Source organism: Hemitrygon akajei, chromosome 11 (genome assembly GCF_048418815.1).
Source record: "Hemitrygon akajei chromosome 11, sHemAka1.3, whole genome shotgun sequence".
NCBI classification, from domain to species: Eukaryota; Metazoa; Chordata; class Chondrichthyes; order Myliobatiformes; family Dasyatidae; genus Hemitrygon; species Hemitrygon akajei.
Window position 1 is genome coordinate 1,208,554 of NC_133134.1, and position 15,927 is coordinate 1,224,480.

The 15,927-nt window shown below is 51.0% G+C and overlaps 1 protein-coding gene across 1 annotated transcript in view; it reads right to left on the bottom strand.

Annotated features, from left to right (window-relative positions):
* Positions 1–15,927, bottom strand: part of LOC140735216 (ankyrin-repeat and fibronectin type III domain-containing 1-like) — a 422,525-nt gene that overhangs the window by 72,451 nt on the left and 334,147 nt on the right. The window contains 2 exon segments of the mRNA XM_073060001.1: positions 7,739–7,863; positions 7,865–7,906. Of these exon segments, the coding sequence (XP_072916102.1) occupies positions 7,739–7,863; positions 7,865–7,906 (167 nt within the window).

Below are 15,927 nucleotides of genomic sequence, written 5' to 3' on the forward strand. Positions count from 1 at the left end.
ATAATTAAATAATAGTAAGTAAATTATTCCAAGCGGAAATAAGTCCAGGACCAGCCTATTGGCTCAGGGTGTCTGACACTCTGAGGAAGAAGTTGTAAAGTTTGATGGCCACAGGTAGGAATGACTTCCTATGATGCTCAGTGTTACATCTCGGTGGAATGAGTCTCTGGCTGAATGTACTCCTATGCCTAACCAATACATTATGGAGTGGATGGGAGACATTGTCCAAGATGGCATGCAACTTGGACAGCATCCTCTTTTCAGACACCACCATCAGAGAGTCCAGTTCCACCCCCACAACATCACTGGCCTTACGAATGGGTTTGTTGATTCTGTTGGTGTCTGCTACCCTCAGCCTGCTGCCCCAGCACACAACAGCAAACATGATAGCACTGGCCACCACAGACTCGTAGAACATCCTCAGCATCATCCGGCAGATGTTAAAGGACCTCAGTCTCCTCAGGAAGTAGAGACGGCTCTGACCCTTCTTGTAGACGGCCTCAGTGTTCTTTGGCCAGTCCAGTTTATTGTCAATTCATATCCCCAGGTCTTTGTAATCCTCCACTATGTCCACACTGACCCCTCATGGAGAGAATATTTGACAGGAGCACAGTTATTGAGGGTGAATCTCATTGAAACCTATTTAATTTTGAAAAGCCCAGATAGAGTGGATGTGCAGAGGATGTTTCCTATATTGGGAGATTCTAAGAGCAGAAGGCACAAACTCAGAATAATGTCCATTTAGAACAGAGAAGAAGAGGAATATTTTTTAGCTAGAAGGTACTGAATCTGTGGAATTCATTGCCACAGATGGCTGTGGAGGCCAAGTCATCTGGTATATTTAAAATGGAGTTTGACATGTTCTAGGTTACAGAGAGAAGGCAGGACAATGGGGTGGAGAGGGTTAATAAATTAGCCATAATCAAATGGTGGAGCAGACTCGAGGGGCGATTGGCTTAATTCTGCTCCTATCTTATGGTCTTCTTCCACAATCTTGTCCTGTGCACCCTGTCAGCACTCTGCCTGGTACCCTCAAACCCTGGCTTTTCATAGTCCCTGTTCCAACCACACAATCACACCTTCCTACAGCATCTTGTTACCCTCCTCCAAAATCATAATACAAAAATGTAATAATGAGAGGGGCTTCTCTGGGTCAGGTTTCAGACCTGGACTGTGAGATAGGACCGCTGGACAGAGTGATCACCAGTAGGCTGGGAACTGCTGGAGTTTCTGGAAAACCAAAGGGAAAAGCCATAGTGAGTAGAACGTGTTCAAACACCTCGAAAGGATGCTCAGACAACTGGAGGCTTTTTGCAATGCCTGGGGCAGAAACAGAGGCATGCAGACAAATGATTTGTGTTACACAGAAGACAGAGTCACCATTGAGGACAATGTGTCCTAATCCTTCGACAGGAAACTCACACAACTGCTGACCTTTGGCAAAGTCTGGGGCAGAGACTGAGGCAGGCAGATGGATGGCTGTGTTTCCACATCCTGGTGACCAACACAGTGTTGTGAGGATTAAGTGATGATGTTAAGCCTTTTGGTTCAACCTATCTGTGCTGGTTGGAATATGTCAATAAACCAGACACCAGTCTGACACAAGGAGACCAGACACCAGACTGTCTGACTCAGGGACCCCAGAAACCAGATGACTCCTGTTCAGAGGATCAGACATCACCACACGCTGCCCAGATGTAAGTCACTACATGTTATCCTGAACACCTTTGCCAGGCGCAATTTGTATGTTACTTCCCAGTTGCCAGGGTCAGAGATGTCTTGAGCGGTTCCATGGCATTCTCAATGGTGAGGTTGAGTAGCCAGAAGTCTTGGTACATACTGGCACCATTAACATAGGTAGACAGGTGAGGAGGTCCTGCAGAAGAATTTTAGGGAGCTAGGTAGAAAGCTGAGAAACAGGACCTCCACAATAGTAATTTCTGCCCACTCTACATGCCAGTCAGGGTAAGAATAGGATAATTTAGAAGGTGAATATGTGGCTGAGGAACTGGTGCAGGGGGCAGCGGTTCAGATTTACGAATCATTGGGATCTCTTCTGGAGAACGTACAACCTGTACAAAAGGAATCAGTTACACCTAAAACCATGGGGGAACCAATATCCTTGCAGGAAGGATTGCTGGAGTTGTTCAGGAGGGTTTAAACTAATTTGGCAGGGAAAAGGGAACTGGAGTGATGGTGCCAAGGTTGAGGCAGTTGGCTTACAAATAGAGGTAGTGTGTAGTGAGACTCCAAGCAAGGAGAGTCTATTGACAGAACAAAATTGCAGGACTGAAGGTCTTATATTTGAATACACACAGTTTATGGAATAAGATAGATGTTCTTGTTGCATGGTTACAATTTGGCAAGTATGATGTCGTAGGCATCACTGAATCATGGCTGAAAGAAGATTATAGCTGGGAGCTTAGTTGTATTGAAAGGACAGGCAGGTAGACTGAAGGGGAGGTGTAGCTCTGTTGGAAAAATATGAAATCAAATCATTAGAAAGAGGTGACATAAGATTGGAAGGTGTTGAATCATTAAGGGTAGAGCTAAGGGCAGTTTCTGCAAGGGTATAAAGACACTGATAGGAGTTACAGTATATACAAACACCATCTCCCCACCCCCGCCAGCAGTAGTAAGGATGTGGTCTACAAATTACAATGGGAGATAGAAAACGCAGGCCAAAAGGGCAATGTTACATTAGCTATGGGGGATTTCAATATGCAGCTAGAATGAGAAAATCAGGCTGGTGCTAGATGCCAAGAGTAGGATGCCAACACTAGAATTTCTAGAATGCCAACAAGATGGCTTTTTAGAGCAGCTCATCATTGAGCCCACTAGTGGATCAGCTATTCTGGATTGGGTGTTTTTCAAAGAACCAGAACTGATCAGTGATTTTGAGGTAAAAGAAGACCTGCTGTGAATTATCATAATATGACAGAAGTCACCCTGAAATGTGAGATGGAGAAGCTAAAGGCGAATGTATACAATACAATGGAGTAAACGGAATTATAGAGGCATGAGAGGAGTCGTCCAGAATTGATTGGAAAAGAACACTGGCAGGGATGATGGCAGAGCAGCAATGGTTGGAATTTCTGGATAGTATTCTAAAAGCAAGATGACACAACCGTGGCTAACAAGAGAAGTCAAAGCCAACATAAAAGCCATTGAAAGGGCATGTAATAGTGCAAAAATTACTGGGAAGTTAGAGGATTAGGAAGCTTCTTAAAAACCAACAGGTTGCAACGAGAAAAGTCATTATGAAGGAAAAGATGGAATACAAAAGTAAGCTAGCCTGTAATATTTAAGAAGATAGCAAAAGTTTCTTCAGATACATAAACTGTAAAAGAGAGGTGCGAGTGGATATCAGACCGCTGGAAAATGATGCTGGAGAGGTAGTAATGGGGGACTATGAAATGGCAGAAAACATGAATAAGTATTTTGAATAAGCTTTCACTGTGGTAGACACTAGCAGTATAGTAGAAGTTCGAGAGTGTCAGGGGTCAGCAGTGTGTGAAGTTGCCATTAGCAGGGAGAAGGTTCTTGGGAAACTGAAAGGTCTGAAGATAGATAAGTCACCTGGATCAGATGTTGTACACCCCAGAGTTCTGAAAGAGGTGGCTGAAGAAATTGTGGAAGCATTAGTAATGATCTTTCAAGGATCACTAGATTCTGGAGTGGTTCTGGAAGACTGGAAAATTGCAAATGTCATTGCACTCTTCAAGAAGGGTATGAGGCAGAAGAAAGGAAATTATAGGCCAGCTAACACGTACAAAAGCTGGATGAACTCAGCAGGTCAGGCAGCATCCGTTGAAATGAGCAGTCAACGTTTTGGGCCGGGAACCCTTCGTCAGGAATGTTGACTGCTCATTTTAACAGATGCTGCCTGACCTGCTGAGTTCATCCAGCTTTTGTACGTGTTGACTTGACCACAGCATCTGCAGTGTACTTTGTGTTTATTATAGGCCAGTTAATCAGGCCTCAGTGTATGAGAAGATATTGGAGTTGATTGTTAAGGATGTAGTTTGGGGGTACTTGGAAAAACATAATAAAATAGACCATAGTCAGCATGGTTTCCTCAAGGGAAAATCTTGCCTGACAATTCTTTGGAATTCTTTGAAAAATAAATGCGGGATAGACAAAGGAGAATCAGTGGATGCTGTGCACTTCAATTTTCAGAAGGACTTTGACAAGGTGCCACACATGAGGCAGCTTAACAAGTTAAGAGTCCATGGTATTACAGGAAAGATACTAGCATCGATAAAGCAGTGGCTGATTGACAGGAAAGAGTCGGAATAAAGAGGGACTTTTCTGGTTGACTGCCCATGATTAGTGCTGTTCCACAAGAGTCTATTTTGAGATCTCTTCTTTTTACGTTATATATCAATGACCGATGACAGAATTAATGGTTTTCTTGTAAAGTTAAATATACGTATACATAAAGACTTGGCCCCCGCAGCTGCCTATGGCGCAGAACCACAAATTCACCCCTCTGATTGAAGAAATTTCCCATCTCTGTTCTAAAAGGACACTCCTTTATGCTGAAGCTGTGTGCTCTGGTCTTAGACTCTCCCACCATCAGAAACATCCTTTCCACATCCACTCTATCCAAGCCTTTCACCTTTCAATAGGTTTCAATGAGGTCACCCCTCATTCTTCTGAATTCTAGTGAATACAGGCCCAGAGACATCAAACACTCTTCATATGACAAGCCATTCAATCCTGGAATCATTTTGATGAGCCTCCCATGAACCCTCTCCAGTTTCAGCACATCCTTTCTAAGGGGCCAAAACCTGCTCACAATACTACATTTGAGGCCTCACCTGTGCTTTATGAAGTCTCAACATTACATCCTTGCTTTTATATTCTAGTTCTTTTGAAATGAATGATAGCATCACATTGGCTTCCTCACCACAGACTCAACCTGCAAATAACCTTAAGGAATCCAGCACAAGGACAAGTTTTTTTGTATTTTCTCTCCATTTAGAAAATAGTCAACCCTTTTATTTCTTCTACCAAAGTGCATGACCATACACTTCCTGACACTGTATTCCATCTGCCATTTCTTTGCCCATTCTCCTAATCTATCTAAGTACTTCTGCAGCCTCTCTATTTCCTCAAAACTACCTGCCCCTCCAACTATCTATATTGTCTGCAGACTTTGCAACAAAGTCATCAATTCCATCATCCAAATTCCTGACATATGAAGTAAAAAGAATCAGTCCCAACACAAACCTATGTGGAACACCACTAGTCAGCGGCAGCTAGCCAGAAAAGGTTCCCTTTATTCCCACTCTTTGCCTCCTGCCAATCAGCCACTGCTTTATCCATGCTAGAATCCTTCCTGTAATATCGTGGGCTTGTAGCTTGTTAAGCAGCCTCATGTGTGGCACCTTGTCAAAGGCCTTCTGAAAATCCAAGTGCACAACATCCACTGATTCTCCTTTGTCTATCCTGCTTGTTATTTTTTCAAAGAATTCCAACAGAATTGTCTGGCAAGATTTTCCCTTAAGGAAACCATGCTGACTATGGCCTATTTTATCATGTGCCTCCAAGTACCCTGAGACCTCATCATTAATAATTGACTCTAACATCCTCCCAACCACTGAGGTCAGACTAACTGGCCTATAGTTTCAACTCTTCTGTCTCTCTCCCTTCTTGAAGGGTGGAGTGACACTTGGAAATTTCTAATCTTCTAGAACCATTCCATAATGCCTCCACAATCTCTTCAACCACCTCTTTCAGAACCCTGGGTGTACACCATCTGGTCAAGATGACTTATCTGCTTTCAGACCCTTTAGTCTCCCCAAGAACCTTCACTCTAGTTATGGTAACTTCACACACTTCATGACACCTGATACCTGGAACTTCTACCATACTGTTAGTGTCTTCTACAATGAAGACTAATGCAAAATACATTTCAACCTTTTACTGCTATGGGCAGAAGTTCCCACTAGCTTCAAACAGGCTACAATTATACCAGTGCCAAAGAAGAATAATGTGGGCTACCTTAATGACTATCACCCAGTGGCACTCACATCGACAGTGATGAAATGCTTTGAGAGGTTGGTCATGACTAGACTGAACTCCTGTCTCAGCAAGGACCTGGACCCACTGCAACTTGCCTATCACCACAATAGGTCAATGGCAGACGCAATCTCAATGGTTCTCCACACGGCTTTAGTCCACCTGGAGAACACAAACACCTACGTCAGGATGCTGTTCGTTGACTATAGCTCAGCACTTAATACAGTACCATCGTTCCCACAATCCTGATTGAGAAGTTGCAGAACCTGAGCCTCTGTACATCCCTCTGCATTTGGAGCTTCGACCTCCTAACTGGAAAACCACAATCTGTGTGGATTGGTGATAACATATCCTCCTCGCTGATGATCAACATTGGCGCACCTCAGGGGTGTGTGCTTAGCCCACTGCTCTACTCATTTGAAGAGGACTAGAATATAAAAACAAGGATGTAATGTTGAAGTTCTATAAACCACTGGTGAGTCCTCACTTGCAGTATTTGAACAGTTTTATGCCCCTTGTCTTAGAAAGGATGTTTTAAGGAGGTTCATGAAAATAATGCAACACACACAAAATGCTGGTGGAATGCAGCAGGCCAGGCAGCATCTATAGGAAGAAGTACAGTCAACGTTTCGGGCCGAGACCCTTCGTCAGGACTAACTGAAAGAAGAGATGGTAAGAGATTTGAAAGTGGGAGGGGTGGGGGAGATCCGAAATCAGAGGAGAAGACAGGAGGGGGAGGAATGAAGCTGAGAGCTGGAAAGTTGATTGGCAAAAGTGATACACGGCTGGAGAGGGAGAGGTTCATGGGATGGGAGGCCTAGGGAGAAAGGAAGGGGGAGGGGAGCACCAGAGGAAGATGGAGAGCAGGCAAGGAGTTATTGTGACAGGGACAGAGAGAAAAAAAAAACAGAGAAAAGAGAAGGGGGGGGAGAGAGAGAGAGAGAGGGGGGGGGGGGAGGAGAGAGAAATAAATAAATAAATAAATAGATAAATAAGCAAGCAAGCAATGGGGTAAGAAGGGGAGGGGGGCATTAACAGAAGTTAGAGAGATCAATGTTCATGCCATCAGGTTGGAGGCTACCTAGACGGAATTTAAGGTGTTGTTCCTCCAACTTGAGTGTGGCTTCATCTTGTTAGTAGAGGAGGCCATGGATAGACATTATCAGAATGGGAATGGGATGTGGAATTAAAATGTGTGGCCACTGGAAGATCCTGCTTTCTCTGGCGGACAGAGCGTAGGTGTTCATGAAAATAATCCCAGGATTGAAAGGCTTGTCATATGAAGAACTGTTGATGGCTCTGGGCCTGTATTCACTGGAATTCAGAATTCAAACTTATGAAAAGTTGAAAAACCTCAATAGAGTGGATGTGCAGGTGATGCTTCCTATGGTGGGAGAGTCTAAGGCTAGAGGACACAGCCTCAGAATAGAGGAGCGTCCTTTTAGAATGGAGTAGAGAAGGAAGTTCTTCAGAGAGTGATAAATCAGTGGTGACTGTATTTGAGGCAGAGATTGATATATTCTAGATTGGTCAGGGCATGAAGTGATATGTGGAGAAGTCAGAAAATTGGGATTGAGAGAGAAAATGGATCAGCCATGATGGAAAGTTGGAGAAGACTTGTTAGGTCAAATGGCCTCATTCTGCTCTAATATCTTACGGTCTTAGATTCACAAAATACACAAAGATGCTGGTCATAATGGTGCTATGTTACCTGGAGACATTGTGGTTGTTCCTGATCTTGACATGACACAGGATGTTGGGCAGTTTCTGGGAGACGAGAACCCGAATCTGGTCAACTGAGCTGCAGAGTTTGAGATAGCCGAGGTAAAGTCCGGGGAGCGAGAACTTCATGGCTCTGTCTGTGAAATGCCACCTTCTCCTGTGGGTGGATGGAGCAACGTCAAACACAAAGTTAGCCATCCCACTGTCTCCCCAGAGTGCATGTATAACATGCCAGCTTTCTCAACCCCACACATACAATACTCCCGTCTTCCCACCCTGCACGTATACCGTCACACCGTCTCCCCATCCTGCACATACACCGTCAAAAACTGTCCCCACCCTGCACGTACACCGTCACACCGTCTCCCCATCCTGCACGTACACCGCACAGTCTCCCACACTACATGTACACCGTCACACACTGTCCCCATCCTGCACGCACACCGTCACATACTGTCCCCACCCTGCACATATACCGTCACACCGTCTCCCCATCCTGCACGTACAACGTCAGATACTGTCCCCACCCTGCACATATACCGTCACACTGTCTCCCCATCCTGCACGTACAACGTCACATACTGTCCCCACCCTGCACATACACCGTCACACCATCTCCCCATCCTGCACGCACACCGTCACATACTGTCCCCACCCTGCACGTACACCGTCACACCGTCTCCCCATCCTGCACGCACACCGTCACATACTGTCCCCACCCTGCACGTACACCATCACATACTGTCCCCACCGTGCACGTATACCGTCACACCATCTCCCCATCCTGCACGTACACCGTCACATACTGTCCCCACCCTGCACATACACCATCACACCATCTCCCCATCCTGCACGCACACCGTCACATACTGTCCCCACCCTGCACGTATACCGTCACACCATCTCCCCATCCTGCACGTACACCGTCACATACTGTCCCCACCGTGCACGTATACCGTCACACCGTCTCCCCATCCTGCACGCACACCGTCACACCATCTCCCCATCCTGCACGTACACCGCACAGTCTCCCACACTACATGTACACCGTCACACACTGTCCCCCTCCTGCACGCACACCGTCACATACTGTCCCCACCCTGCACATATACCGTCACACCGTCTCCCCATCCTGCACGTACAACTTCACATACTGTCCCCACCCTGCACATACACCGTCACACCATCTCCCCATCCTGCACGCACACCGTCACACACTGTCCCCATCCTGCACGCACACTGTCACATACTGTCCCCACCCTGCACGTACACCGTCACATACTGTCCCCACCCTGCACGTAGACCGTCACACCATCTCCCCATCCTGCACGCACATTGTCACATACTGTCCCAACCCTGCACGTACACCATCACACCGTCTCCCCATCCTGCGCGTACACCGTACACTGTCACATACTGTCCCCACCCTGCACGTACACCGTCACACCATCTCCCCACCCTACAGCATCACAGTCTCCCCACCCTGCGCGTACACCGTACACTGTCACATACTGTCCCCACCCTGCACGTACACCATCACACCGTCTCCCCACCCTGCACGTACACCGTCACACACTGTCCCTACACTGCACGTACACCGTCACACCATCTTCCCACCCTGCACGTACACCGTCACACACTGTCCCCATCCTGCACGCACACCGTCACATACTGTCCCCACCCTGCACATATACCGTCACACCGTCTCCCCATCCTGCACGTACAACGTCACATACTGTCCCCACCCTGCACGTACACCGTCACACCATCTCCCCAACCTGCACGCACACCGTCACATACTGTCCCCACCCTGCACGTATACCGTCACACCATCTCCCCATCCTGCACGTACACCGTCACACACTGTCCCCATCCTGCACGCACACCGTCACATACTGTCCCCACCCTGCACATATACCGTCACACCATCTCCCCATCCTGCACGTACAACGTCACATACTGTCCCCACCCTGCACATATACCGTCACATACTGTCCCCACCCTGCACATACACCATCACACCATCTCCCCATCCTGCACGCACACCGTCACGTACTGTCCCCACCCTGCACGTACACCGTCACATACTGTCCCCACCGTCCACGTATACCGTCACACCGTCTCCCCATCCTGCATGCACACCGTCACACCATCTCCCATTCCTGCACGTACACCGTCTCAACCTGTCCCCACCCTGCACGTAAACCGTCACACCGTCTCCCCATCCTGCACGTACACCGTCACACCATCTCCCCATTCTGCACGTACACCGTCACAAACTGTCCCCACCCTGCACGTACACCGTCACACCATCTCCCCATCCTGCACATACACCATCACAAACTGTCCCCACCCTGCACGTACACCGTCACACCGTCTACCCATCCTGCACGTACACCGTCACACCATCTCCCCATTCTGCACGTACACCGTCACAAACTGTCCCCACCCTGCACGTACACCGTCACACCATCTCCCCATCCTGCACGCACACCGTCACATACTGTCCCCACCCTGCACATACACCGTCACACCATCTCCCCATCCTGCACGCACACCGTCACATACTGTCCCCACCCTGCACGTACACCATCACATACTGTCCCCACCGTGCACGTATACCATCACACCATCTCCCCATCCTGCACGTACACCGTCAAATACTGTCCCCACCGTGCACGTATACCGTCACACCGTCTCCCCATCCTGCACGCACACCGTCACATACTGTCCCCACCGTGCACGTACACCGTCACACCGTCTCCCCATCCTGCACGCACACCGTCACACCATCTCCCCATCCTGCACGTACACCGCACAGTCTCCCACACTACATGTACACCGTCACACACTGTCCCCATCCTGCACGCACACCGTCACATACTGTCCCCACCCTGCACATATACCGTCATACCGTCTCCCCATCCTGCACGTACAACGTCACATACTGTCCCCATCCTGCACATATACCGTCACATACTGTCCCCACCGTGCACGTATACCATCACACCGTCTCCCCATCCTGCATGCACACCGTCACACCATCTCCCATTCCTGCACGTACACCGTCTCAAACTGTCCCCACCCTGCACGTAAACCGTCACACCGTCTCCCCATCCTGCACGTACACCGTCACACCATCTCCCCATTCTGCACGTACACCGTCACAAACTGTCCCCACCCTGCACGTACACCGTCACACCATCTCCCCATCCTGCACATACACCATCACAAACTGTCCCCACCCTGCACGTACACCGTCACACCGTCTCCCCATCCTGTACGTACACCGTCACATACTGTCCCCACCCAGCACGTATACCGTCACTCCGTCTCCCCATCCTGCACGTACACCGCACAGTCTCCCACACTACATGTACACCGTCACACACTGTCCCCCTCCTGCACGCACACCGTCACATACTGTCCCCACCCTGCACATATACCGTCACACCGTCTCCCCATCCTGCACGTACAACTTCACATACTGTCCCCACCCTGCACATACACCGTCACACCATCTCCCCATCCTGCACGCACACCGTCACACACTGTCCCCATCCTGCACGCACACTGTCACATACTGTCCCCACCCTGCACGTACACCGTCACATACTGTCCCCACCCTGCACGTAGACCGTCACACCATCTCCCCATCCTGCACGCACATTGTCACATACTGTCCCAACCCTGCACGTACACCATCACACCGTCTCCCCATCCTGCGCGTACACCGTACACTGTCACATACTGTCCCCACCCTGCACGTACACCGTCACACCATCTCCCCACCCTACAGCATCACAGTCTCCCCACCCTGCGCGTACACCGTACACTGTCACATACTGTCCCCACCCTGCACGTACACCATCACACCGTCTCCCCACCCTGCACGTACACCGTCACACACTGTCCCTACACTGCACGTACACCGTCACACCATCTTCCCACCCTGCACGTACACCGTCACATACTGTCCCCACCCTGCACGTATATCATCAAACCGTCTCCCCATCCTGCACGTACACCATCACACCGTCTCCCCATCCTGCACATACACAGTCACATACTGTCCCCACCTTGCGCGTACACCATCACACCGTCTCCACATCATGCACGTACACCATCACAACATCTCCCCATCCTGCACGTACACCATCACACACTGTCCCAACCCTGCACGTACACCGTCACACCGTCTCCCCATCGTGCACGTACACCGTCACATACTGTCCCCAACCTGCGCGTACACCGTACACCGTCACATACTGTCCCCACTCTGCACGTACACCATCACACCGTCTCCCCATCCTGCACGTACACCGTCACATACTGTCCCCACCCTGCGCGTACACCGTACACTGTCACATACTGTCCCCACCCTGCACGTACACCGTCACACCGTCTCCCCATCCTGCACGTACACCGTCACATACTGTCCCCACCATCCGCGTACACCGTACACCGTCACATACTGTCCCCACCCTGCACGTACACCATCACAACGTCTCCCCATCCTGCACGTACACCATCACACCATCTCCCCACCCTACACCGTCACACTGTTCCCACCCTGCACGTACACCGTCACACCGTCTCCCCATCCTGCACGTACACCGTCAAACCGTCTCCCCATCCTGCATGTACACCGTCACACCGTCTCCCCATCCTGCACGTACACCGTCACACCATCTCCCCATCCTGCACGTACACCGTCAAACCGTCTCCCCATCCTACACGTACACCATCAAACCGTCTCCCCATCCTGCATATACACCGTCACAAACTGTCCCCACCCTGCATGTACACCGTCACACCGTCTCCCCATCCTACACGTACACCGTCAAACCGTATCCCCATCCTGCATATACACCGTCACAAACTGTCCCCACCCTGCATGTACACCGTCACACCGTCTCCCCATCCTGCACGTACACCGTCACACCTTCTCCCCATCCTGCACGTACACCATCACACCATCTCCCCACCCTACACCGTTACACACTGTGCCCATCTTGCAAGTACACCGGCACACACTGTCCCCATCCTGCACGTACACCGTCAAACCGTCTCCCCATCCTGCATATACACCGTCACAAACTGTCCCCACCCTGCACGTACACCATCACACCATCTCCCCACCCTACACCGTTACACACTGTGCCCATCTTGCATGTACACCGGCACACACTGTCCCCATCCTGCACGTACACCGTCACACCGTCTCCCCATCCTGCATATACACCGTCACAAACTGTCCCCACCCTGCACATACACCGTCACACCGTCTCCCCATCCTGCACGTACACCTTCACACACAGTCCCCACCCTACACCGTTACACACTGTCCCCATCCTGCATGTACAGAGTCACACACTGTCTCCCCACCCTGCATGTACACTGTCACACCGTCTCCCCATCCTGCATGTACACCGTCACACACTGTCCCCATCCTGCACGTACACTGTCAAACCGTATCCCCATCCTGCATATACACCGTCACAAACTGTCCCCACCCTGCATGTACACCGTCACACCGTCTCCCCATCCTGCACGTACACCATCACACCATCTCCCCACCCTACACCGTTACACACTGTGCCCATCCTGCATGTACACCGGCACACACTGTCCCCATCCTGCACGTACACCGTCACACCGTCTCCCCATCCTGCACGTACACCTTCACACACAGTCCCCACCCTACACCGTTACACACTGTCCCCATCCTGCATGTACAGAGTCACACACTGTCTCCCCACCCTGCATGTACACTGTCACACCGTCTCCCCATCCTGCATGTACACCGTCACACACTGTCCCCATCCTGCACGTACACTGTCAAACCGTATCCCCATCCTGCATGTACACCGTCACAAACTGTCCCCACCCTGCATGTACACCGTCACACCGTCTCCCCATCCTGCATGTACACCGTCACACACTGTCTCCATCCTGCACGTACACCGTCACACCGTCTCCCCATCCTGCACGTACACCATCACACCATCTCCCCACCCTACACCGTCACACACTGTTCACACCCTGCACGTACACCGTCACACCGTCTCCCCATCCTGCACATACACTGTCACAAACTGTCCCCACCCTGCACATACACCGTCACACCATCTCCCCATCCTGCACGTACACCGTCACACCGTCTCCCCATCCTACGCGTACACCGTCACATACTGTCCCCACCCTGCACGTACACCGTCACACCATCTCCCCACCCTACACCGTCACAGTCTCCCCATCCTGCACGTACACTGTCACACCATCTCCCCACCCTACACCATGACACACTGTCCCCACACTGCACGTACACCATCACACCGTCTCCCTATCCTGCACGTACACCGTCACACACTGTCCCCACCCTGCACGTACACCGTCACACCATCTCCCCATCCTGCACGTACACCATCACACACTGTCCCCACCCTGCACGTACACCGTCACACCGTCTCCCCATCCTGCACGTACACTGTCACACACTGTCTCCATCCTGCACGTACACCGTCACACCGTCTCCCCACCCTGCACGTACACCGTCACACCGTCTCCCCATCCTGCATGTACACCGTCACACACTGTCTCCATCCTGCACGTACACCGTCACACCGTCTCCCCATCCTGCACGTACACCATCACACCATCTCCCCACCCTACACCGTCACACACTGTTCCCACCCTGCACGTATACCGTCACACCGTCTCCCCATCCTGCACATACACTGTCACAAACTGTCCCCACCCTGCACGTACACCGTCACACCATCTCCCCATCCTGCACGTACACCGTCACACCGTCTCCCCATCCTACGCGTACACCGTCACATACTGTCCCCACCCTGCACGTACACCGTCACACCATCTCCCCATCCTGCACGTACACCGTCACACCGTCTCCCCATCCTACGCGTACACTGTCACATACTGTCCCCACCCTGCACGTACACCGTCACACCATCTCCCCATCCTGCACGTACACCGTCACACCGTCTCCCCATCCTACGCGTACACCGTCACATACTGTCCCCACCCTGCACGTACACCGTCACACCATCTCCTCATCCTGCACGTACACTGTCACACCATCTCCCCACCCTACACCATGACACACTGTCCCCACACTGCACGTACACCATCACACCGTCTCCCTATCCTGCATGTACACCGTCACACACTGTCCCCACCCTGCACGTACACCGTCACACCGTCTCCCCATCCTGCACGTACACCATCACACCATCTCCCCACCCTACACCGTCACACACTGTTCCCACCCTGCACGTATACCGTCACACCGTCTCCCCATCCTGCACATACACTGTCACAAACTGTCCCCACCCTGCACGTACACCGTCACACCGTCTCCCCATCCTACGCGTACACCGTCACATACTGTCCCCACCCTGCACGTACACCGTCACACCATCTCCCCATCCTGCACGTACACCGTCACACCGTCTCCCCATCCTACGCGTACACCGTCACATACTGTCCCCACCCTGCACGTACACCGTCACACCATCTCCCCACCCTACACCGTCACAGTCTCCCCATCCTGCACGTACACTGTCACACCATCTCCCCACCCTACACCATGACACACTGTCCCCACACTGCACGTACACCATCACACCGTCTCCCTATCCTGCACGTACACCGTCACACACTGTCCCCACCCTGCACGTACACCGTCACACCATCTCCCCATCCTGCACGTACACCATCACACACTGTTCCCACCCTGCACGTACACCGTCACACCGTCTCCCCATCCTGCATGTACACCGTCACACACTGTCCCCACCCTACACCGTTACACACTGTCCCCATCCTGCATGTACAGAGTCACACACTGTCTCCCCACCCTGCATGTACACTGTCACACCGTCTCCCCATCCTGCATGTACACCGTCACACACTGTCTCCATCCTGCACGTACACCGTCACACCGTCTCCCCATCCTACGCGTACACCGTCACATACTGTCCCCACCCTGCACGTACACCGTCACACCATCTCCCCATCCTGCACGTACACTGTCACACCATCTCCCCACCCTACACCATGACACACTGTCCCCACACTGCACGTACACCATCACACCGTCTCCCTATCCTGCACGTACACCGTCACACACTGTCCCCACCCTGCACGTACACC